The following is a 26,334-nucleotide window of genomic DNA, read 5'->3' as shown; positions in this document are numbered from 1 at the left end:
TATAGAACTTATCTAGAATTATTATTAATATATTATAAAAGAAACAAAATCTTAATTTTTTTGCTTTTAGCAATCACGATTTCAATTCTCGCCAAACTCAAATTCTTGTTGAGCTTCAATTCTGCTCCACAAAATTTCTATATGCAGCGCTACTATTTTTATGAACACATATTCTGTATGATCTCACTAGCATTTTCATTTTGAATGGTGCCAGGGTATAACAGGGTATCCCACACACACACAGACACACACCAAGTTGCTGGGCCCAGCGATAAGCTGCAATTGTTTTTGTTATTCTTTTCGGTTTTGGCCCATTATGATTATGCATGTGCCTGGCCTATTATTATTATTATTATGTGTGTGTGTGTGCTGGCTGCCAAACAGGTTAAAGCCCAAACGCTGGCCCACTGATAAAACGCAGCACTCGCCGACTACAAATCGTTATAATAATAAAGCCAGAGACAACAAACCCTAAGCACCAAGGCAACAAATGACATATCACAATCTACAATAACAACAATTGTTAGCAATCACAAGATTTCCTGCATACCCTTCTAGCGAGTTAGCATGGTTCACACGCCAAATTGGTAACATTATTTTTATTTATTTCTCTACAAAAACAAAACCTCCTTTGCCTTTAAGGGCATTCCATCTTCGGCGTTTGCTAGATAACAAATTCTTTGCTGTTTGCTAAGAGCTTTAAAAAAAGTGGAACGCAACAGCTGAATGAGGGCTTTATGTGAATGCATTTCATTCTCATTTATTATAAAGTTTTCAGTCTTTTCAACACGTGTTAGAACTTCTACACATTTATATTTCAATGTCTTTTAGCGACTGGGTTTAATGCGTATGTGAAGAGTGGAATGCAGAGACTTTACCACGAGTAATAATGCAAAAATGAACTCATGTGGGATATAAAAAGAACTACGGACGGGAATGCCCGACTAGCATGTACCCGGCACAATCATTCCACGCCTCTGCCACGAATTCTGCTATAAACTTGGAGTGTTAACTATAACCCAATTAATCTACTTAACAATTTGTTTATTTTGAACGAAAGTTCTAATTCAATGCTTTTCTTTGGTAAAAAGATTCGTGTAGAGGTCTTGTATTCATTCACAACTGCTTTAGCTTTAGGCCAACTATTTTGAATGAGCTGCAAAACAAAGGCCAAAACAATTTGTATCCAGCAAAAATATTTCTGACCAGCTTTGAATGGGCCAACTGAAGTGTTTATCAAATTGCTTTAGAAAATAGGGAATTTGAGTACAGCTAACTGTTAGCCTTGGCCAAGTGTGGCTGAAAAGCGTTTGCAGGTTTTCTCTCTAACGGCCATTCGAGCGAGAGAACTTCGCACACCCACTTTACCATCGGCACGCTCAATAATTTGTTAGTTGTTTGGCTGCCCCTGCCCTTGCCCCTGCCCACGCCAATGTCCATGCAACTGCCTCTGACTATGGCTCGCTCGCTCGCTTGTTGTGTTTCGTTTTGGTTTTTTCTTGGCAACTTGGGGCGCATTTCAATTAGCATTGTGCCACTTGCAACAAAATAAAAAACAAACAACTGCAGACATACATATAAACATGGCAAAAGGAAAACAATTAAATGAAAACTCACGAATGAAAATGCAATCAACTCAATTTTTATAGACAGCAGCCAAAGTTTTCGCTATAAAGCAGCAGCCATAAATCCAAATGTATATATATATATATATATATATATATATATATTTCTATAGATTTCTATTGGCTAGACTTGAGTGCTGCTCGTGTTGCAAGTCTTTACCATTTATTAAGCAGCTAATGAGCTTACAATACGCGCCATTGGGGCACGTACAGCGGCAACAACTTGACCACTTTGTCTTAGCCTTTAGACTTAAGGCCAAAAATAACAAAGTCGAAATCTGTGCACAGCGGAATCAAAAGGGGTTGAAGACTTCTAACTCTGGACTCGACTTTGATAATCTATTAATGAGAGTTTATTGTGACTAAATACCCTACATTTGATACCCTGCACTGATTCAGTGCAGCTGATACCTCGTAAAGAACGTATTAGCATATTATAGAGCGTATATATTATACTCAATAAGGATCACTGAATCACATATCCTCATTTCATATTTCATTTTTGATACTCCACAATGATCGCTATACCCTATACCCTATAACTTATACAACAGTTTCTAGTTAACTCTTTATGATCATAAACCAAACGAATTTATGTGCCTCGCCTTTGTCTCTGCTGAGTTGCGCCCTTGCCGCAGCTGCAATTAATATGCCAGAGAGCTCACTCGGCGAATGCGGCGCCAAAAGAAAACTGATAAAACTGCGTGATTGACTGATTGACTAGCTGATGGAGTGACTGGCTGCGATCAAGGCCAACTGAGAATGCAACAAAGGCCGGGCTGGGCCGGGGCATGCCACTCGCTTCAACTGCCCATGCAGCGCACCTGAGCTTATGCGTTTACCTTTCATTTTTATATTTTATTTTTTATTCTTTTTTTTACCGCATTTGCATAAAATGCACACGAATTTCATTGAAATGCACAGAAGATGGGCCGAAACATAAAAAAATTTACAGTCAAATTGAGTACCCTAGAGAGGGAATGGGAGAGTTAGAAGGTGGGAAGGAGATCGATAGAGGAAGCAAGCGAGACAGAGACAGAGAGAGGAGTGTAGAAAGAGAGAACGCAAGAGAGGCAGGCAGGCAGGCAGGAGGCAGAGACAGGAGAGAGAGAGAAAGAGATGGGAGAGAGAGAGAGAGAGAGAGAGAGGGGCGAAAAAAGAGAGATAAACTCAATAGCATAGAGAGAGAGAAAAATACGAAAATAGAGAAGTACGAAGAGAGAGAAAATGAGAGAAAAACGACGAAACATAAAATTTAAGACAGAGAGAAATAGAGTAAAATACAGAGACAGAGACAGAGAGAGAAAGAGAGAAAAAGAAATATAGGGAGAGAAAGAGATAAAAATAGAATGAGAAAGAGAGAGATAATAAGAAGTAGAGTGCGAGGCAGAGAGAGAAAGGCTAAACGAGAACGAGCTCAGGCAGAAGCACAGAGAGCAGAAAGAAAGAGAGACAACACACAAAAGAAAGAGACAGCGACAGAGGATTTATGCCTTTAATCTTTAGCCATGGACACTAGAGTCTTGTACAGACAGTAAATTTAGGAATAATACAGTTAAGCACAGCTGAACAACTGAGAAACTTGAGTGTATAAGGCTAACTAAATACCCTTTTCGTTGGCTGCTCGAGTGACCAGAATAAGCAAGACTGAGTATACGACTCTCTGTCGCTAAAGGTTACAGGGTATATATAAATATCATATGTGTATATATATGTGTATATATATGTGTATATATATGTGTATATATATGTGTATATATATGTGTATATATATTTATATTTATGGGCAGTTTTTTCGTTTGTGCGTCGCTTACGCCAGGTGCAAATTGACGCAGTCACAGTCAAAGCCATAACTGCCATGTGTGTGTGTGTGTGTGTGTGTGTGTGTGTGTGTGTGTGTGTGTGTGTGTATGTGTGTGTGCGTGTGTGCATTTGTGTGTGTTTTCATTTGTGCATTGGCTGTTTGGTATGGCGACATTTCCACGGCCTCTGCTACAACAAAGCGCCGCGTCGCGACTATCATTAGACATTTCCGGCCATTGGCTGCCCAGTGGAAACTCAGTTAAGAGCCAAAAAATGCTTAGAACATACGTTTTTGCCTAAAACTCACGTTTCGTCGTTAAAAGGAAGCAATAACGATATCAATTACTGAACAGTTAGGCTATAATCGAACTGGCTGAGACGGAAATGCAAATCGGGTTCAAATATTACAGCCATGGCTAAATTTTGTGCACAGTTATAGCCAAGAGGCGATGCTACAGCTATGCACATATGAAAAAGGGCATGCCTCGGGCAGCGCAGCTGGCATGCATTACGCTGCGACTGGGCTAAGCACACAACTGCATGCCGCAGGGCCGCATCAGCCCCTGTTGGCATTTACCTTTCTAACTGTGGAAGGCCTCCAGCTGCTGCTGCTGCTGCTACCTGCCTCTCTTCCTCACTCTCTCTCTCTCTGTGCTTCTCTGTGTATCTGTTGGCCCATGCACATTTTTAGGTTCAAGTTTGGTTTACAAAACTCTGTTGCTAGCAGGTAGCACAGCGAATGTCCCAAACAGAGAGCGTATCTGGTATCTGGTATCTACGGCCTCGTTACCTCTGACCGCTGACAACTGACCGCCGTTCATTCGGTCACTCACATTGCAGTTGTCTCCCTCTCTCTCTCTCTCTCTCTCTGCCTTTCTCTGTTGCGTTATGGCCATATTCGTTAGATAAACGAGCATGCAATGCGCCAACTTTGCTAACTGTTTGGCACTCGCATTCGCGCAATTAGGTTTAAGGCGCAGAATGCTTTATGCTATTTCTCTGCCTGTCAATGCGAGTGTCAGGCGAACAATGGGTTTAATGTGAACCAGACTCGATATTCTCAAAGTCTCATGTCTCAATCTGAATCTATCTAGCTTCAACTATTTGTACTTCTCATGCGCTCGTAAAGCTATGCGAACTGCACTTGATTATGGCCAGGACTCGGATTTTATTTATGGACTATGTGACACGCCCTCGAGCTAGCGGGCGGACAGTACTTGGGCAAGACATGGGAAGCCCCTCGAAGGTGTCCGGTGTTGCCTGCCTAGCCACAGGCATTGTTGCCGAGTTGCCGAGTTACTGCCAAGGAGTCGGCGACTCCACAATCATTCGCAGCGCTCAGCTAATTTTATTATGCACATATTTTATATTCTTTTACACGCCTTATCAACTTTACATAGACTGAAATCTGAGCACACCTTCTATTACCTGCAGGCACACACACACACACACACACACATATTGGTTGATGTTGTTGTTGCTTTCGCTGCACATTTTGTTGTATTTCACCCGCAGCTGCTTGGCCAACGTCTTGCATATTTTAGTTGCTGCTTTTAAATATTAAATAAACCTCGACATAAAACAACAATAACAACAACAAAAGCAGCGCCATTTTCAGTGCTTGTGCACGTTGCCAACTCACACACACACACACACACACACACACACACACACACACGTACGCAGAGGTATCTGCAGCTTGGGGCAGCCAGTTAGCATTTGAAGTTGCTCACTTTGTCGTTTTGTGTGACCCATGTCTAGCCATAGCTCTTTACCTCTCTCCCTCTCTCTCTCTACCTTTCTCCCTCTCTCTGTTTGCACTCTTTTTTGTAGCTTACCATTTGCCACACCTGAAGCCCGCTGCATTTGGTGGACGTCGCAAGTCTTGCGGCTTTCTGACAACGTGCCGTCGCCTTGTGCTCAGCGACCATCACTAGAGGCTTCAGCTTCAGCTTCAGCTTTAGCAACTGCAACAACAACAACAACAACTGCAACATCGGCGCAACGTTGACGGCATTGTCTCATCTTGTCTTTTGCTGCTTTGGCCGCAGCAGCCGCACGAGCATCATCATTTTGCCCGCCTGCCCCATTGTGGTCGCCTTTTTTCTATTTTTTTTTTACGGTCCAGGCAAACATTTTAACTGCTGCTTCGTGCCGACCACACACCCCGCCCCGTACCGCCTCGCCCCCTCTTCATTATTGTGCCGCATTCCCCTACTTGGCTTGTTATTGTGCTTTATGACGCCTGGACATATGCTACAATTTATTTTCATTCAGTTTCCATTGCCATTGTTGAAATACCCTTTCTATTCTAGTTAGCGACGGGCTTTCGCGCAAATTAGCCGAGAGACACACACACACACACACGCACACCGGCTGGCTTTTAATTTTAGCCTTGTGTCGCGCAGACTAAATGGAAAGATTTGTGGAAGGTTTTAACCAGAGCTTAATTTAATTGTGCGGAACGACTGGCATAAAACATAACAATGCAATGGAACACAGTGCGTGTCGCTGTTTGAATATGGAACTGGAATTTAACTGTAGCTTAAAATATTTTGGAACGAAATGGAATGAAACACACACGCACTGTGTGCGCCAATTCATTAGCTGTTAACAATATGTGAAACAAATGCAATATATTTTAAAAGCATGTTGATTTTGAGAAACAATGGGAATGAAACACATATTTGGTACGAATGGAATGAAGCTCACGAAGTAAGCAGAGTGTAAAACGTAAGACTGCAACATACTTTAAATGCAAATCAATGTTGTACATCTGCATATGCGAAACACATGGAATAGAACATGTATTTACATTCTGAAACGCCCAATGCAGACCGAATGTAAGACATATGTGAAACGATTGGACTGAAACACTTCTTTGGAACGAATGGAATGAAACATATACTGTAGACAGAGTGAGCAACACATGTCAAACGAATGGACTGAAACATATTTGGTACGCCGAATAAATTCAGGCAAAAGCTTGTGCATAACAGCAACTGAGTGCTGTGAGACAAATGAAATGAAACACATACATATATATATAAATCGTAAAATCAGTTTTGACTTATGATTAAATTTAAATGTATTTTAATTTGCTTTTATTGAATAAATTGTGCTCATTTTTCATAATTCGCTGAGCATAAAAATTAAATGAAATAATTGAATTGAAACATATAATAAACTCCCGACTAATATGATTACCTAGTCAATTGAATATTATATTTTTGAATTGCAAAAAAAAAAAACGAGAAGAGAAAAAATACATAGTTTGCAATTGAATGTCGTCATTTATAGTTTTTTTTTTATGGCAAATTAGCTGAGTGGAGACGCCACACAGCTCATTAATTTGCAACATGCAGTCACTTGTCAATCGAAGTGGAAAATTTGCGAGACATTTGACTACGAAAGGGAAAAACGTTTGCCCAATAGAACCAAAAAAAAATAAAAAAAAAAAAAAAAAAAAAAACAATAAGAAAAATAAATGGAATTTGCTGCTGTTGTTGTTGGTGCATCTATCAATGCGTTGCCCATTTGGATGAGCAATGACCAGTCAAGCAAATTGCATGCCACACCACATGCAGCATGGCCCGTTTTGTAATTCACATTGTTGACTGGCCGTTTGCTTGCCCGCCTGCCTGCTGATTTTTAGGCTATTGCCGCATTGGGCTATTGTTGCGCGAAAGCACTTTGCATATTCCGAGCCACGAAACACTGGCCAACTGGGGATCAAATCAAATAATTGTTAGTGTTATTGTTATAGTTGTTATTTATGCTGCTGCTGATGTTGATGCTGATGCTGATGCTGCTCATGCTGCTGCTGCTGCTGATGAGGCTACTGATGCGGCGCATGAAATGTGCACCGCGATTATATTGTCAATAGAAACCCATTAGAATAATGCAACAGAATTTTTACGGCGTCGCACAGTGGGAACGCAGCGTGGCAAATGGGGCACAAAAACGGAGCATAACTGAAGATTTACAGCATATGACAGTATATTATCGATTGGCATTATTAAGCTGCAATTAACAGAAATCCTGTTCTAACATCAACTCTAACCACCAAGACAAAAATCGATAACAATATATCGATTATTTAAAGTCAATATAGACAATCAATAACTGAAAGCTTAAGACAAATAGGCCGTGAGCAATTGAAAGCATTCTTCACGTCAATTATACAGCTGACTAACTTATCGATAACCCCAATCAAGTTATTTAAGCTGACTGCAGTTTTATCGAGCAATGCAATTGATTAAAATTACAATTTGAATCCTGAAACTATTTACGCACTTATCGATAACTTAAATCATCGTTAAGTTGCTTTGGAAAATAACAAGCTCACCAAGGAATCAAGACATTTCATGCAATGACTTATCGATAGCATCAATCGATATGTGTATCGTAAAGAGCAATTGATGGGAATTACCTTTAGAATTTCATCAAATTTTTTTTAGGCTATTAAAAAGCTATCGATAAACATTTGCTGTCCACTGTGCTATTGTTGCTTTTGAATTTTTGTGGGTCAATCAATTTGGTGCGCAATAAAACAATCCGCCCAAACAATGGCTAAAACCGAAATTTGATTTATCTAATGAGCCAAATAAGCAAACAACAAGACGAGCGTTAAAAACGCACAAAAGCGCGGCTGGCCAACATTTTGGCCGAAGCGTTAAATATGCATTTCAAATACGCCCAAAGCATGAGCGATATAGAAATGGAGACAGGGAGGGAGAGGATGAGAGAGGAAACAAGGCAATACAATGCAATATTTGCACAATACGTTGAGCTTATACAATCCACAACAAATGCGATTATGGGCTTAAAATCCAATGCATTTCAAACTAGCAAACGCTGCACAGTTTGAATACAACTAGAATAAAGATGGGCCAGCAGCAGCAACAGGGTACGACAGTAGGTAGGCTGGCTCTCGGCGTCTGTGTGTGCGTGGGCGGAAGTCTTCATTTTGTGGTTTTCTGTCAGTCAAAAATGGCAAAAGACGAGGAAAACTTTTCCAAAGTTTTGCTCTTGAGGCAGCTAACCCCGTGAGCCCCACACACACGCACACAAGCAAACAAAAGCAAAAGCAAATGCAAAAATCTGCTCAAAATCATAGACAAGCATAGTCGAAGCTGTATATACACTGAGTTCCGGTCGATACACCCTAAAACGAGCTGCGATGCAACCAAGAGCAAAGTAATCTGATTCCTCATTCGTTTTTTGTATACCCTGTGCCCAGCGAAGGAGGTGTGGCAGACATCATGCTGTATGTGGCCGATGAGCTGAGGCGATCTAGCCAAACGGCTGCCTGTTCTGCTTTTCCATAACTCATTTAATTTTCCTATTATCGATAAAAATCGATCATTTGATTTGGTTCGGAGTTTCAAGTTAGCTGCGTATGTTCCTCTGATGAAGCCACAGACTTTGCATATTGGATAAGCGTGGCATGATGGCAATAGCAGTTCTAGGTATCTCATAGTCGGGCAGTCCCCACTAAAGCTTATTTCTTCTTTTCAGTCATTTCGGAATCTGTATATCTTTTTTCCCAGAATGAGCATCGGACTGCCCTATTGACAGCTGCAGCAAAAAACCAAACTCTGTCAGAATCATATCACTTTACACCTGATTTTATCAGTAATGAAAGTGCGAAGCGCAAAAAACGCGAAAATTTGCTTTCTGCATCATATTAACGTTACCTTTATGAAAGCAACTGCTGCAAAACGTATTACAAAATCTGTGTAGAGCCATTTGTGACGGTTAGAGTATGCCAAGCAATACAAATTTTGCAACGCATTAAAATTGTTAGCATCAACTAAAAATCAATCATCAACTTTGAAGACAATTCACGCAGTAGGACACTCGAAAAGGCATTTCAGTGGTTTCATTTTCTCTTTTACAAGTTGCCAAACGCTTAATCTTAGTTAAACATTCAAAGTGAATAAATATATAATTGTTTTCCACTTAAATCACGTTGCTGTAAGAAAAGATTCAGATTTTCAAGGTGATTTCGTGATGGCTACAAATGTTTGGGCTTCGCTTAAAGTCATAAATATGTCAAATAAGTGGGAGTATCCGACTAGAAAATTCTTGACTTAAAAGTTTTTAATGTACACTATAATAAAGAGAATGCTCTACTCGGGAGTATCCGACTAGAAGACTTTTATGATTTGCTAAAAGCTTATAATATATTAAAAGACAAAATGAATGATCTTCTCGGGAGTATCCGACTAGAAGACTTTTATGATTTGCTAAACATCTTATATATATGATAAATGGAATGCTTCAGTAGGGAGTATTAGACTTAAAGATTTTTATGATTTGCAAAGTCTAAAGAATCAAGAATATTTATACATTATTTCGAAATAACGAACTAGAGCGACTACAATTAACATCGAATAATCGAATGAATAAAAGTTCTGCAGAAATAATTATAATATAAAATTGATATTCAATATATTTTTGAACTTTTATCTTATTTCATATATTTATTATTCAATATTTACTGTACTTAATAGATTTTGTATTTAATGTATTTTTTATTTAACATATTTTGTAATTAATATATTTGTAATGTGAAAACATAATATCTCTGATATGTGTAAATATTTTATGTTTACAATCAAAAAGGACTGCACGACAGGAGTTGTAATTTGTACCGTTACCTTTGCCAATAGTTATTTTTACAATTCGCAAAATATTTTCGAGGCAGCAAAAACAAAAAAAGTCAATTTTTTTAAATTATTTTTTCTCGCCATGTAATTCGAGCAATTGCTTTGGATATCTGCGAGCAAACACAACCAGCAAGAAAAATAATAAAGCAAACCAAAAAACAACAAGTGAAATACAAATTAAAGAAAATAATAAAAAAAAAAATAAAAAAAAAAAAAAATAAAACAAAAACAGAAATCAGAAAATATGACAAAGAAAGTGCGAGCAAACAGCTGCACAAACAAATTCGCGCTGCGTTGCGCTGCGCTTTGCTGCCTTTTGTGTCGGGTCAGTTACGAAAAAAAAAGAAGAGCGCTCGAACTGGAACTGGAACTGGAGTTGGTACTGCAACTGCAACTGCAACTGAGCTGAGAAGGAAAAACAAAAGTGGAAGAATGCTAAAGTCCCCAAAACAGGTGGCCAGCTCTGCTCTGATTTGCTTTGGCCTGGCTTTAACAAATCGCCAACTTGAATTACAGACTAGACGGGAAATGGGAAACCTTTGCGGCACGACTCGGCCCGATTCAGCAGTTTCCATCGACCAGCCACAGAAAGAACAAACAAACGCGAAACAATTGCAGCGACAGCAGCAGCGTCGGCTCTGTAAATAATTATTGCGAAATTCCTAAAGAAATCGCATTCATGTTAACCAGCAAGCTGATAAAAATGATAAAGATCTCGAAATATGTTCGACTCTATGATACTCGCCCATAGCTCAAACATAGAACTTGTAGTTTGTTTGCTCTAAAACTCTTTTAGCTACAGATATTTAATCATAAAATTTGATCAGAATTTCAATCTCTTTTAGCTTTCTGCACATATTTTTAATACATATATCAGAAGGCAAAGCTGCATATACCCTGTTCCATGGCGCTGAGCGAGTATTGAGTGTATAAAAAGTATCAAGATATATACAAAATATAAACATTCGGACAAAAAAGTGTCGACGCTGCGACGGCTTCTCTGGCATATTTTTCGAATTTTCAAGGTGCTTGGGAAAGAGACAAAAGAAAATGAATGGAAAACAAATAAGAGAGATCCATAACAATAATACTAATTATATAGTTAGTGACAGCTCTATTATATAGTTAGTCGATTGGTTCGACAAGATAGAGCTGGTATACAGATGCAGAGTATATATATGTGGAAATCCCTAACGGACTTCTTAAACGATCTCTACAAATGCAGTATTTTATATATAAGAGATATATCTATATATGCTAAGCTGATCTACTGATCAGAGAATTTTTGGTCATAAACTAAATTTTGTCATAAACTAACTAGAGTATCGCCTCGTCGAGCATATTGTGGCTTTTAAGTTCTGCTGATAGTTGCGAGTGTGAATAGCATATTATGTACACACTTACCATGTTAATTAACTTGTTTGCAATATTCGATGTTTTGGTTATTTGCTATTTGGCTACAATTTCTGCAAACAACAACAACAACAACAACAACACACACATGCAGTCATAAGTTTGTCATTGCAAATGTGTAAATTTTGATATTTAATTGCGTTAATTATTTTATACTTAGATTTTGACGAGGCAATTACAAACATTAATAAGTAATTATTTGTGTTTGGCCCATGGAACGAGACCAAATTAGAAATGTATCATAGTATATACAAGTCTAGAGCAAATACTTTCAAAAACGATTAGCAGCAGCAATGGAGTGACATCACATTAAATTGAACGAATGAAACATAGTGGAATGGAACACATATGGTTCATGAATTGACCACAATAATTGTGATTATTAAATTAATTTTTGCATGAAACACAATGTGGAACATTGTGGAATGGAACGCATGACATAATTGGAATGGAACACATGCTACCTGGATACATTATGCTACTTGGGTTTATTAACTACACATTTGCTACATGTTTGTCCATAATACTGCATGAAACACAATGTGGAACATTGTGGAATGAAACACCTATGACATATAATAACAAATATAATAAAGTACATTAAGCATACATTTGTTCATATTGCATAGCTAAATTCTAACAGAAAAACTTGCATGAAAGAAAATAAGGAATATACTGAAATTGAACACATTTTATAATAATTTTTTAAGCCAAAACTAAAACACAACTAGAAACAAACTGGAATAGACCAATGTGGCAGGGAACGCCAGGGCAAGAAATACGTTAATATTGGGAGCGTGAAATAAAACCAACTTTTTTTTTTAATATATAAAGCAATGGAATACTATGAAATGAAACAAATGCCAATCAGCGCCGAATAGCATGCAAACCACATAGACAATTTAGCAGAGTATGAGAGTTAACAACATTATTTCCATTTGTGTTTTTTTCTTAATGGAAAAAAAGTCGAAAGTGTAACAAATAATTAAATGAAAGAAACTACATTAAAAGCCATGATATGTCAATTAAAAACGAAATGAGCAGTAACAACAACAACAACGACGACGACGACAATATACGAATGTCTGATGTACTTTGATTAATTCAGATAAATTATTTAAAACACCGTTATCATTTCTGATAAAATATATATATATCTATATATATATATAAATATGCAAGAATTTTTAATTATTTTCAATCAACAAAAAACAACAACAACAGCATAAATAACTCAATGCAACGAAGAAAAAAAATATACTATTCAAATTGAAATTAATGACAATAATGATAGCGAATCGAATAATTTATTGTATTATAATTAATAAGCAAATATTACGGTTAATTTCAACAGTAATCCAAAAATGAAGGATTTAATGTGAAAAACAGGAGGAATAAAAAACAAGCTGCAGGTAAACAAATTATTTCACTTTACAGTGGACATCGCTTAATTAGTCAGGTAACAGGTACAGTGAGGCCTGCAAAAAACTGAACAGCTGCCAAAATAATTCTCACGGATTTGAAACCACTTTTCCAATTGAGTTCGACATTTGTTTTTAGCACAGCAGCATGACAAAAAGCTCGCTGATATGAAGGAAACTAATTCATTAATTGGATTTGGGTTCGATTTAGTTTTGAAAGGATTTAAGATTGAATCACAGAGCGGAAAATAAAAGAGAAGAGGTATTCATACTCTATAATAATAATAATAATATAATATTAATATTTAAATTTGTTAAGTTTTTTTATCTTTTAAATTTGTAAATATTATTATTCAATTTTTATTTATGTTAATTATAAGATAAGCAATTTCATGTATTTAATTTAATTACAATACACATTATTTTAAAATAATTTTTGTGTTCATAAAAATTTTAGATTAAATTTATTTGTATATTTATTTTTTATCAATTATTCCAGAAATTAAACTTTTTTTATTTCATTAAAGTATACAAAGTAACTTCCATTCTATAGATAAGTAAAAAGTTTATTATTTAACTGTACATTTTTAGTTACATTTCTTTACGTATTTATTTATTTCATTGCTTTCATTTTAAAAATGTTGAACCTACATTTTGCCATCAAATAAGCCTTATTAAAGTCATTAAAACAAAATAAATAAGGCACCTAAGATGGGCTTGAAAAATTGAAAATTTCTTCTTTCAATATTGGGTTTACTCATTTTTCTTAAGCATTAGACATAAGTAATCCAAGTTGAATTGAATCAAAGCTAAACTTTTATTTATTCTTTTTCCTTATCGGACACTCGTCCCCGCCTCTCTCTCTCTCTCTCTCTCTCTCTGTCTCGCTCTTTCATGTGAGCTGGTCTAACTTTTGTGCTGTCATGCAACTATTTACACACCAACACACAAACACACACGCGCACACACACACACACACACATAGATACTTGAAACTGTCGTTTTTTGTTTCTGGATTCTGTGAAAATATCAGCGACAAGGTGTTACATTTCCTTTTTATCACTAAAAGCCTTTGCAAACGAGCTACAGTATGTGCTCGATAGCGTGAACAATATAATAACAGATGCATATGCAAATTTGTATCTTGCGCAAAGTCAAAAATTGTATTTAATTTTCTTGAATTTTTCACGTTTTTCGCCTGATTGGACAAACTGTGTCAAACTTTGACAACAAATATTTATCGCCTTTGTTGATTATTTACTGTAGTACAGTAGTTCATTTGGTCATGTGTAAATTGAAAGTGTGTCGGCGGTTTGAGATTTTTGGGTCAATTTATTTGTTTTACTTTGATAACAAAAACAACAACAACACCGAAGACGAACATGAAGTTAAACAAAACAACAATCAGCATTGCAGATCGAATGCGTTGAGTTCTACTGCTAAACTGCCATTGCTACCCACTCCTACTACTCCTACTATTACTACTCTTTCTGCTAAAGAATGTCGCCCTGTTTTGCCTAATTTCCTGCTACGCTTTGAATTACCAACAAATTCCCACGGGCTGTTTGTTTTGTACTTGTTTTCGAGCAACATAAAATACCGAAAAAAAGTAAAAAAAAAAAAACGAATAAAGTAAAAACAACACAGAGCGAAGCAGAATAAGTGGAAGAAGAAATATATGCATGCTAAGAGGAATGGGTGCGGGGAGAAGGGGCAGAACATGCAGAAGACAGAACTTACCCGCGTAACATGAGCAGCTGTCCAAGCTAAATGCAGCAATGCCGAGCAGTAGCAGCGACATTAGCAGAGGCGGCGGCGTCGACAGCAGCAGCATTTTGAGCCAAGCTACTGCGGCTCTTCGTGTTGTTGTAGTTGATTTTTTCATTCTTCGTTTTGGTGGTGGTGCTGCTGCTGCTGGTTTTATGTTGACGCGCCGCAGCGACGACGCCAACGATCGTTGCTGCATTTGCGCCAGTTGTTGTTCTTCTTTTTCGTCTTCTTCTTCTTTTGCTTGTTGTTGTTGTGGCCTGTCGTCTGTCACTTTAAGCCTCGACGTTGCGCTTTTGATTGTTTTAATTTTCAGTTTTACTTTTAATATTAATTTCTTTCTATTTTCTTTGAATATCCCACAAGAGTTTTGTTTCTTTTTCTGTTTTACTAAATTGTCAATTTTTATTTATTGAACATTTTCTCAAACATTTTGTTGGTGCCTGAAATGAACAACAATCGGGGCGTGTGAGCATTAGAGGCGGGTAAGCAACACACACACACACACAGACATTCATACATTAAGGTAGTAGATGATGAGCAACAGAACGCAAAGTAAAACAAATGGTAACGTCACTTTGATCTGCCACTGCGCTTTGTGCTGTCATTCGCATAAAATCCCACTCACTCGCTTGCTCTCACTCATACACACCTGCCACAGGTAGAAACGCGAGCAAAAGAGAGCGAGAGCGCAACGGAGAGCGCGTATGAGCAAGGCCCATAAGCGATCAGCGCGCCAAGCCAAAGGCAGCAGCAACAGCAGCAGCGCAGTCAGCGTTTGTTTAATGGGAATTCTTCGTCTTCTTCTTTATATGCTGCGGCTACTACTGTTGTTGCTGTGGCTTTTTTGTGTTGTTGTTGAACCCTTTTCTTTTGGCTCTGTTTGTGGACTGGTTGCAAGAACTCGTTTTTACATGCAATTCTTTCATTTTAAGCTTAGCTTGCTTCCACTCACACAAGCACACACACACATACACACACACAAACAGGCACTCACATTCAAACACAGCTATAGAAAATTCATATCGGAATGTAAATAGATGTATATGTATGTACATATATCAATTGTTAATAATTATTAACATTTGTTTTCTTATCGACGCTTCGGCATAGCGTTTGTTGCACATGCGTTTTCATTTCATACAAATATTCATGCATGCACGCTCACACAGGCACTCGAAACAGAAAAAAAAGAACAACAAAAATATTGAAAGATCATTGCGCGCTGCCCGCTGCCGATCGACGCGCTAGCAGTAAAGATATACAACACATAAGACATACAACGTTTTTACCAGCTATGCTTTGGCTCTGTTTTCGCACGAACTACGACTATGCCAACGACGGCGGCGGCGACGGCAATAACGACGGCGACGACGACGACGATGACATACGGCAATCACTACCGTCCGGAACGCGCGCACAAAACAAACTGAAACCACTGCTCGCAACAAAACACCAGAAGCAGCAGCAGAAGGCAGCAGCACCAAAAGTTGTTGAGTGGGTTTTTGCTTAACATAAGACTGTTAATGCGCTTGCCATGTGAACTTCACTTGCGCTCTGTTTACACTCAAATTAACTGTTATGTTGCTGTCAGACAGCACTCAATGTTAATGTTAGCTCAAAATGGCACTGTTAGAATACGAATGCACAGTGGCTCACAGTTTAACGACAGTGTCATGATTATAAAAGACACTCAATTTGACAACCATTAATATTTCTGATATTATAAATGAATTTAACTGATATTCAATTTATAGTACGTGAAATCTAAATTCAAACTAAAGTCGATAGATATCTAGGTTATTTGAATAATCTTTGTTGACACAAGCAGACAATAGAGCTCACACCACTGTCGCGCAACAGATGCTGCCTTCTTAATGAACACAACTCGAAAACTTCACTCAAACGGCCGAACGAAAAGCGCTCAACTCAAGCATGCTTTCCATGTTGAGCATTAAATGACGGTTAAATTCAAAAAGTATATGCAAACTGCAAATGCAAAATGCATGTAAAGGCAAATAAAAATAGAATTAAATTCCGTTTAATGCAAATTGAAAAGTTTTGGCGTGTTTTCACGAAACTCCGAACACCAAACTTTAATTAATGAAATTTACATAATTGCAGTCAAACATAGCAATGGCGACGCGTTTTCAAATTTGATAAATTTGAGACAAATAGTTGATAAAAAATTCAATTACAATTTGCATATGTAATATATTAGCTATTAATGTTTTTTTTTTTTGTAGACTTTTGATATTTCTTTTAGCAAATTCTATATAAAAATACAAATGAATTATGAGTTCTTTGTGCGTCTACATATGTATGTGTGTGCTTATTTGTGTGTGCATGCATTCATTTCAAAATGCACTTAAAAATTGCTGTCACGTGTGTGTGTATATGTGTGTGTGTCGCGGCTTTTGCTAGAGGTCAGGTCAACTTCGTCGCCTGCCAATTAAAACTTTTTATGCGCTGCGGCTATACACAGACGACGCACACACATGCATGCACATAAATTATTTGTATGTGTGTGTGCCTGAGTATTGTAGCGCGCTTCAAGTAACTTTATTAATGCGATTTCAGTTAATTAACAGCAACAATTACACACACACACACACGCTCAGGCGCTGCTCAAAAATAATTTCCAAATAAGATAGAACATGGAAATAAAAGAGACGAGAGCGAGAGATTTGATCAGAGTATGTGAAATGCATTCACCATTCCATAAAAAAAAAACAAAGATTAACAGTTGCAGTAACTTTAAACGCATGCACACATTGCTATAATTAACATTGGCATGCGGATTGAGTTTACACTCAATGCGAGCACCCTCACTACCCACTGCGCGCCGTTCTCTGCTAACAAAGCCCAAGCGCAAGCATTGAGCATGCCAAACAAACACTCGGCTACCTAACGGTACCCACGCATTGCTTTGTTTTGAGTTCGTTTTTGTCGTCGTGCAACAAGTTGGCAAACGACTGCGCCTGCCTGTCTGTGCATATGCATGTGTGTGTGTGCGAGCGTGAGTGAGTGAGTGAGTGTATGCGTGTGCTTCGACGAGCTAATCAAAAATACCAGCATAAAAGACTGGCGAAAAAACGTTGCCTACCTTTGGGAGCTTTGCAAAATAAACGAATTCCGCTCAAAGAGCCCAAATGAAATGATGTTATCTACATACAAAATCCTGGCACCAAAACTGATGATTTCTAAAGCCAATGCATTTACTCTGACTCTCCAGTCTAGGCACCAGTGAGTCTATATGACATTACCAGAACATAGCAAATTGATATACTTTGAGGTTCGCTTGGCTTTTTGATCTAGGCAAAAAGGAGAGAGAGAGAATATTAAATTTTTAAAACGAATTTTGTTAATTGTAAAAGTTTTTCTGTTATCAAATGATTTCTACACATTTTAGCATTACGAAAAAGAAAAGAATGAACAGTTTGGGGAGGGGGCGAAGGCTTTAAGGCTACACGTTAAGCCTGCTCTGTTGTTGCAGTAGTAAAAATTCAGCTTTGACATTTTTGACATTACAACTTGATGCCCGAGTCTTTTGAATTTTTGAATGAATACGAATTTCGTTGCTGCTCAATGGCCCGAATAGCATGAATGATTTCAATGGCTTAAGCCAACTGAATTCCTATGTGTGCGGAGCTGCCTAACGGATCAACAGCTGCAATCAGAAAGCGGTGAGCTATGGCTCTGTTCATTAATGGAACTGTCCTGGGGCTAATGAGTGTGAAAGGAGTAGACCTTACACACACGCACACACTTACACGCCTTTCATGCAAATGCGTTGCATTAAGCTGTCTTTGGCAACTCTGTTATAGCTGTGATTGTTGGCCAAATTCACACCTATTTCGAATCGAAGGTTGAATTGATTTCAAAGCGCACTTTGTAAATTATGCTCGAGCACAACACCAGCTGCCATTTTTCCATTTTTTCCTGTTTTGCATTTGCTTTTGCTTTGCTTCGTTTTGTATCGATGCGGCAAACTGTGCGTATACGTAATGCGTTATCATGTCGTCTTATCTATTTGCGGCTGTACGTGACCATGGTTATGCGACAGAGCTGAAGGTGTTATCCAACCAGCCGCTGCATTCACCTCTCCTCTGTTGACACAAATCAACAGAAACAGAGACAGAAACTGAAACGGCTAAAAACAATACAACAACAACAACAACAACTGAGCATCGATACATTTACCTAATCACAAATAATCCTTTACGTGTGAGCAGTAGAGAACTGAATACAATTCTGTGGCAGCTCAAGACATACATCTCTGGGTGTATATGTAACGACAGAAAGATTCTCGAATCTGGATTATATAAATTTCATTTATTTCGCTCTGCGAACTGTGGAATTTGAACATTTGATTATTTGATAATTTTAATAATATTTATTAACAAAAAACAATATTCGAAACTCTAATCGTATTACCTGAAGTGGCATTTTGAGTTTTTTCCAATATTTTTTTTCAACAAATTTTCTCAAATATTCATCAATTTATATCTTGTGCTTATATTGTATATTTATTTTTTATATTCAATATTTTATTTATTTTAATTTTTTGTTATTTTTCTTTATATTATTTGTCTATTTACATTTTTGTATTTGATGTTATTTTATGTATTTTTTTTTTGTAAGTTTTGTTTTTATTTTGTTTTAATTTTTGTATTATCTTTTAAAATATTTTTAAAATTTTGTTTTAATTTTTTTTTATTATATTTTATCTTTTTTTTCATCTTTCTTCTTTTTTTTTTTTTGCTTATATAATTATTCTTTGATTTTTGTATTTTAGCTATTTATTTGTTTTATTGTTTTTAAAATATTTTTTATATTTTTGATGTTGATTTCTTTTTATATAATTTTAGTTTTTTTAGTAATACTTTATGTAATATGTATATAATTTTTTTTGACACATTTTTATTTTATTTATTTTAAATATTTTTATTGTTTTATTTTTATTTTCTACATATTTTACTATAATTTTTTTATATATTTTATTTTATTTCATATTTTATATTATTTAAATTTTTTATTAAATATTTTGAAATTTGTTTGAATTCTTTTGTTATATATTCATATGCATACGATAAGCGCAATGTGGATATTACTTATGCAGTTTCCAGCTTGGAGTCCTGTCGACGCGTTGACAAATGGGTTTTGGTCATTGAAGTGAGCACAGGATGAGCAGTAGCTGGCGTGGCAAATAGTTCAAATAACAGCAATGGAGAGATGGCAAATCGGCAGCTGTCAAATTTATTTGCGTATGAAAATCCAATTTCAGTTTTTGCAACATTCAGCTAGTCAACTGTTCAGCTGTACCTTGGCCACTTTTGTTGAGCAGCAACAAGTGAGCAGACAGCTTGACGGCGCAATAGTCGAACAATCGATGTGTCCTCAACAAGCAGATGGCCCCCACACAGACTCTCTCTCTCGGTCAGTTGGTTTTGGCAGCTGACCGACTGAATGGCGCCATCTGTTGATGGAAACCAGCATCATGCAACAGAACACATTTGGCTAATCGAATCTAAACTGCAGCCAAATGAAGCGCAACGGACAACAGAAATGCAATGCAGAAATGCCCCATCCGGTGGCAACAACAATTGCTCCACACACTCGATCAGGCCCAAGCCTAATCAGTTCGTGGTTGCCGAACAACAGCAATCGCCACAGCCAACATTAGCAACATCATCAATTTCATACTTATAGAGAAATGCCCAGAGAGAGAGAGAGACAGACAGCGACTGGGAAGCAGACGAATGTGATTTTGCCATGACAAGCAATTAGATGACCGCAAACTTAAGCCAAAATGCGGTTTTGCCTTTGATTTATTCCAGATTGATTGACGTGCTCGCAATATTCATTTGCAATTAACTTAAATGACTTTTCGCTCTTTGCCAATTAAACATTTTTAATTATTTGGGTGAATTATCGATTTATCGATATATATATATATAAATATCTATTAATCGATATACATATGTACGTATGTATACCTAAATAGAAATATGTTTACGCATAGATACTTGCATACATGAATACATGCATGCAGATATATGTACATACATACATACATACATAGATTCATACATATACATACATGCATTCATAGATACACACGTCAATACGGCCTACGTACGGTACAAGTTCATATTTAATTTAATACATACACACATGCAATTTAATACATACATACATACATTCATTCATTCATACATACATCACTTCGTACACATATTAATAAAGTATACATCCATACAAATTCATATTTAATTTAATACATACATGCATACATATACATACATCCATTCATTCATTCATACATTCATACATATATACATACATCACTTCGTACACATATAAATGCGGCCTACATATGTACGAATTCATATTCAACTTAATACATATGTACATACATATACATGCATACATACATACATCACTTCAAACATACATACATCAACAGGGCATACTAATATACAAATTCATATTCATTTCTATACACACATACATTCATACATGTACATGCATACATAAATATACATACATAAATATACATACATACATACATACATACATACATATACATACATACATATACATAAATACATTCATACATACATACATCAGTACATACGGACTCATATACACACATACATACATATAAATATATACATACATACATACATATACATTCATTCATACATACATACATCAGTACATACATACCTATTCATATTCAATTTCATACATAGTACATACTTACACTTTCATACATATGTACATACATACATACACATTCATTTATGCATACATAAATACATACATACATACATACACACATACATACAGCTGTGTTCATTAAAATAGTAGTGCAGCAGAGCCCTAAAACATAATTCAGTGATAAAAAGAATATTTTAAAAACACTTTGAACGAATATTAAGCTTAACTAATTAATTAATTATTTAATTGAAGATTAAGATTAAGATTAAGATTATTATTTACTATATTAGATGCTTTCTTGGCTCTTGCAGAAAGCAAAAATTAATCAATTTTAGTTGTTCATAAAAATAGTAGTGGCTACCAAAAATTAAAAAAAAAAAGCTTTTGGCCCCACTTTGTAGATTCTATACATATTTTTTGTGCTTAGACTTACTAGTAAATCCAATTTAATTAAGACCTATATGCACACAGATTCATACATACATACATAGCTGCTGCGTCATGGCTGAAACAAGTCTTCAGTACTCAAGGTACTATTTATAGTCAAGTTGCTTGGATAAAACTAATCAACAAACAAATTAGCACAGCTTCAGCTATAGCTATAGTTATGTCAGAAGCCAGAACTCGCTGTAACAGGTTGAGAATTTTATGGTTAAGAGACGCAAGACGAAGCAATTCGTTACTAAAGTTTGCAGTCGATTCATATCGATGTCGTAAGACCTTCATAAGTTATCGATAAATTGAAGCAAATTTGAGTGACTTAACTCCTAATGGAATTAGTCGCTTTCCGGTTCTCTGATTTGAAAATAATTAATAATAACAATATTATGTTAAGCTCCCACACTCTCTGTCACTCAGTCGCTCACTCATCCATCTCTGCTGGCTGCGTGTATCCTTTCACAGTTGCTGACCACAACAATTGAAGTGTCTTAGGATGGGCAGCAGCAGCTGCTGCATTGCGACAAGTTGCCTGCCGCACGCTCCATCAACTGGTGTCCAATTTGTTATGGACAGGTAAAAATGGCGATGCATGGCAACATAAATCACAGCTGGCCACCTCTTGTCCCTTTTTGACCATGGGACGCCAACAAAGTACAGCTATTGCAGCTTGTTGCTGCCCTCAGGACACTGTCTACCTCACACTCTCCCACTCTCTCTCCCTCTCTCTTTCTGTCATTGTAGCCGTTTGTCAATTATGTTTCGCATGCAGTTAAAACGTTGCATTTCCGCGCCCCAAAGAACAAAGACGGCGCAAAACAAAAGCATAAGCTGTCGCCCTGCCCCCTGGGATGGCCTGCAAATGGGGCATGGAATGTGGCTGTAGCCGGATTCGAGACTGCAACTTGCTGTTGTTGTTGTTGTTGTTGCTGCTGCTGCTGTTGTTGGTGTCGGCTAGCTGGCAGACATTTTGCTTGGCCGGAAGTTTGCGCTGACATTCATTACCATAATTCACAACAGCTTAAAACATTTATGTGGCTGCTGCTTACGGCCACGCCTACTGCAGCTACGACTACTGCACTCCAACTCCCTGCCACCTTGGCTTATATGCACCAAGCAGGCACAGGCAAAGTATGTGTGTGTGTGTGTCTCGAAAAAAGGCAACTTGAAAATTTGTTGCAATTATTTTAACTGCTTGGGAATTGCTCGACTTCGCCAAGCCACCCGGCACCGCCCCCGCACCCGACCCTGCCCTGGTCCAGCCACCGACACTGCTTCGGCTTTCGGTCGACAACGATAAAACTTGGTCCGAATTGGGCAGCATTGCTGCACTTTTGCACTTTACAACTTGTTTTTGGCCAGAGCTCTTCTTGCTCTTGTTGCACGTGGCCTACGCGCGCTAAGCCGGCGCCACTCAACAGTTTTCCAGTCCTCGCCACCTTTCACTCTGTGAAGGATCCATGGCCTCAAAGAATAAAGTAAAATATAGAAAATAAGTTAAATTATCAAATAGATTGATCATGAAAAGTTGGAGTGAGGAAGGAATAGAAAGAGAGAGAGAGAGAGATAGAGATAGAGGAGAGAGAGAGATAGATAGAGGAGAGAGAGAGATAGGGAGAGGAGAGAGGGAGGGATGAGAGAGGGAGAGAGGAGAGAGAGAGAGGGAGGAGAGAGAGAGGAAGGGAGGAAGCAAAAGGGAGTAGAGAGAGAAAGAAAGGAGAGAGAGAGAGAGAGACACACAAAGAGACAGAGAAAGAGAGAAAGAGGAAGAGAGAGACAGGTACAACGAGACATACAGACAGAGACAGAGAGACCGAGAAAGTTACGGACGTGGAGAAAATGAGTGAGAGTCAAGGCGAAACAGAGACAGAGCAAAACAGAGAGAAAGAAAAAGATTCACAGCGAAAGGGAGAAGCAACAGAGAGAGAGAGAGAGAGAGCAGGACACCGAAAGAGAGAGAGAGAGAGAGTTAAACAAGAAGCAACAGAGAGAGAGGGAGAGCCAGAGACCAAAACACAGAGTTAAGCAAGTGAATGCGCTTTAGTAGGACGGGTCCGACTAGCATATACCAGGACTCCTTCCTGCACGCACACATACATAGACAAACGCAAAGGCAGATCAACTCTCTCTGCTGCATCAGAAAATCGATCGATTGAATTTCTATAATTTTAATAATAATATTAATTCTATGAAGAGTACAATTTTCTAATTACTCATAAATATATATAATATAAAATATATATATATATATATATATATATATATTGATCTTTGAGCGTGAAACTCTCTGATCTGCTTTGCAGAAATCAAAGAAGCTGTCAGCCATGTTGACTCGGGCAGCTTAAATTGAAGGCCAAAGCAATCAAATGATGGAAATGGAATCCAGTGCAGAACGCATTGAGAGCAAAGGCTAGTGGGGAGTGGTGGGGCTGGGCTGGTGGTGGGGTGGTGTTGTGCTGCTGGTGGGTCTCATTGTCTCGCTGTTGGCGACGACTTCATGATATGCATGACTCAAGCACTGGGAAATGTGTGTATGGGTGTGTGTGTGTGTGTATGTGAGTGTGCGTGTGTCTGTGTGTGTCTCTGTGTTTGTGTGTATTTAATGACAACTGATTTATGAGCAGCTAATTTACAAAATCCTAATTTGTTGGCAGGTTAGATAAGTTTTTGTTGTGGCACATGATATGTGGCATGTGGCAACGCGGCTGCTATGACAACTTGATGAGCGCGTTGCAGCTAGTGTTGTGATATTTTTAATGGCAATGCGAACGTTGCCAACGCGCGTGTGTGTGTGTGTGTGTATCTGCTGCCTGCTGCCTGCTGTCTGGTGGCTGTTGCCTGTTGCCTGTTGGCTGTTGGCTGGCTATTTCACACGCATGTAATTCCATATGCAAATGAAGCTCTGCTGTCGCACACAGCACACAGTCAGCAGGTGTGCGGCAGATGCAATGAAAATGAAAATGTTTGCAAATCAAAAGGCAAGCCTTAAGTCTTGCATCGCTGAGCTAAGCTGAGCTGCGCGTGGAGATAGCGATAGGCATAGCAAACTAAACCAGGGCAGAGGGGCGCTTTTGGTGGCATGTGGCATGCGGCATGCGGCCTGATGCTGCTGCCTTGCGCACCGCACACACAATAGTTGCACGTATTCATTTCAAGCGTTTTATGCGTTGCTCGCTTTTGTTTTTACTAGCGTCCGCCATGTCCGCACGGATCTCTGACACAGTTTTTGTTGGCCGTTCCCGTCTGACTGCCTACACACACACACACACACACACACATGTGTATGTGTTACCGTCACTTGGTGGCCATCTCGACGACATGCTCCCGCTGGCCCCAGGACTTGCAACTGGGAACTGCCTTGGCGTGCCAGCGCGCTGACAGTAAATGCTGAAAATTGAGTGCAACTTGTCGTAACTTTATTTCAAATATATATGCGGAAAGGACTAACCAGACAATGCACAACACACACTCGCACACACAGTAACACTTTTTCCTGCTGATATGCCAGTCAGTGTGAATCGTTGTGGCGTGCAGTCAACATTCCAAGCAGGCGACAAAAGTGTCAAAATCGTTTATGCCAACCACGAAAATTTTCCACTTTATCCAGATGATGCTCGACGAAAATAAATTGAAAAGATTCGATTAGAAAACTTTGATTGATGAAATAGGCAAATCAAACTATATATATATATATATATCTTAAGAATCAATTAATATATATATAAATGTGAATAGCTCAGCTCTGTTCAGCCTTTAAATTGTTGTTGTTGTTGCCCATTGATTCAAGGCCAGATTTGATCATGGATCATAGACTTCACAATTCAATTAATTTGTTCAACTGCAAAACTGGAAATTTACTTAAACAATTCAAGTACTTTAAATAGCAAAGAATGTGCCCAGAATACCGTCGCAATTCATACAAAAAAAGAAAACAATTAAGATTGTTTTCGAGTGAGCAATGCTCGACTACAAAATACCCGGAAAGAGTGTTTCAAGCATAGGCAGCTAATTAACACATATATGTATATAAATATATATATATATTTATAAAAGAGAATATATAAAAAATATAAAAAAGGTAATAAAATGCATTTCTTAATGACAATTATATTTAGAAATTGCTGCAAGCTTGACTAAAACTCAAGAAGTGAAATCAATCTTTAAATTTTTGTCGCCTGGACTGTAGCACTTCTTTTTTAGCATGCATATATACATATATATAGTAGTACATATAAGTGCACATATCTGACTGTGTGTGCGTGTTGGATTTTAAGTGTTTTGCAACAAAGTTTTTCAGTGCCTTTGTCTGACGACTAGCGCCCGCCTGGTGGCGTCAACCATACCCGATACGGAATCCCCAAGCCGTAAGCCCGCTAAGCCCACACTGAAGCCCTTTTCCATGGCTCTGGCCATTTGATGAGTGCGCCTGGCTGCCAACTGTCGCCCCAAACACGGCCAGTGAATGGC

The 26,334-nt window shown here is 37.9% G+C and overlaps 1 protein-coding gene across 12 annotated transcripts in view; it reads right to left on the bottom strand.

Moving 5' to 3' along the window:
• Positions 1 to 15,053, bottom strand: part of LOC111598188 (protein sidekick) — a 93,775-nt gene extending 78,722 nt beyond the window's left edge. For all 12 annotated transcript variants that reach the window (XM_030223028.1, XM_030223031.1, XM_030223033.1 and 9 more), the window contains exon 1: positions 14,677 to 15,053. In XM_030223028.1, coding sequence (XP_030078888.1) covers positions 14,677 to 14,902 — 226 coding nt within the window. In that variant the 5' untranslated portion in view covers positions 14,903 to 15,053. The remainder of the gene's footprint in view (positions 1 to 14,676) is intronic.
• Between the last annotated feature and the right edge of the window lie 11,281 nt (positions 15,054 to 26,334).

This window comes from Drosophila hydei, unplaced genomic scaffold (assembly GCF_003285905.1).
Source record: "Drosophila hydei strain 15085-1641.00,03,60 unplaced genomic scaffold, DhydRS2 tig00000090-arrow-arrow-pilon, whole genome shotgun sequence".
Classification (NCBI taxonomy): domain Eukaryota; kingdom Metazoa; phylum Arthropoda; class Insecta; order Diptera; family Drosophilidae; genus Drosophila; species Drosophila hydei.
Note: the sequence above shows the minus strand (reverse complement) of the source record. Positions and strands in the feature narration are given on the sequence as shown.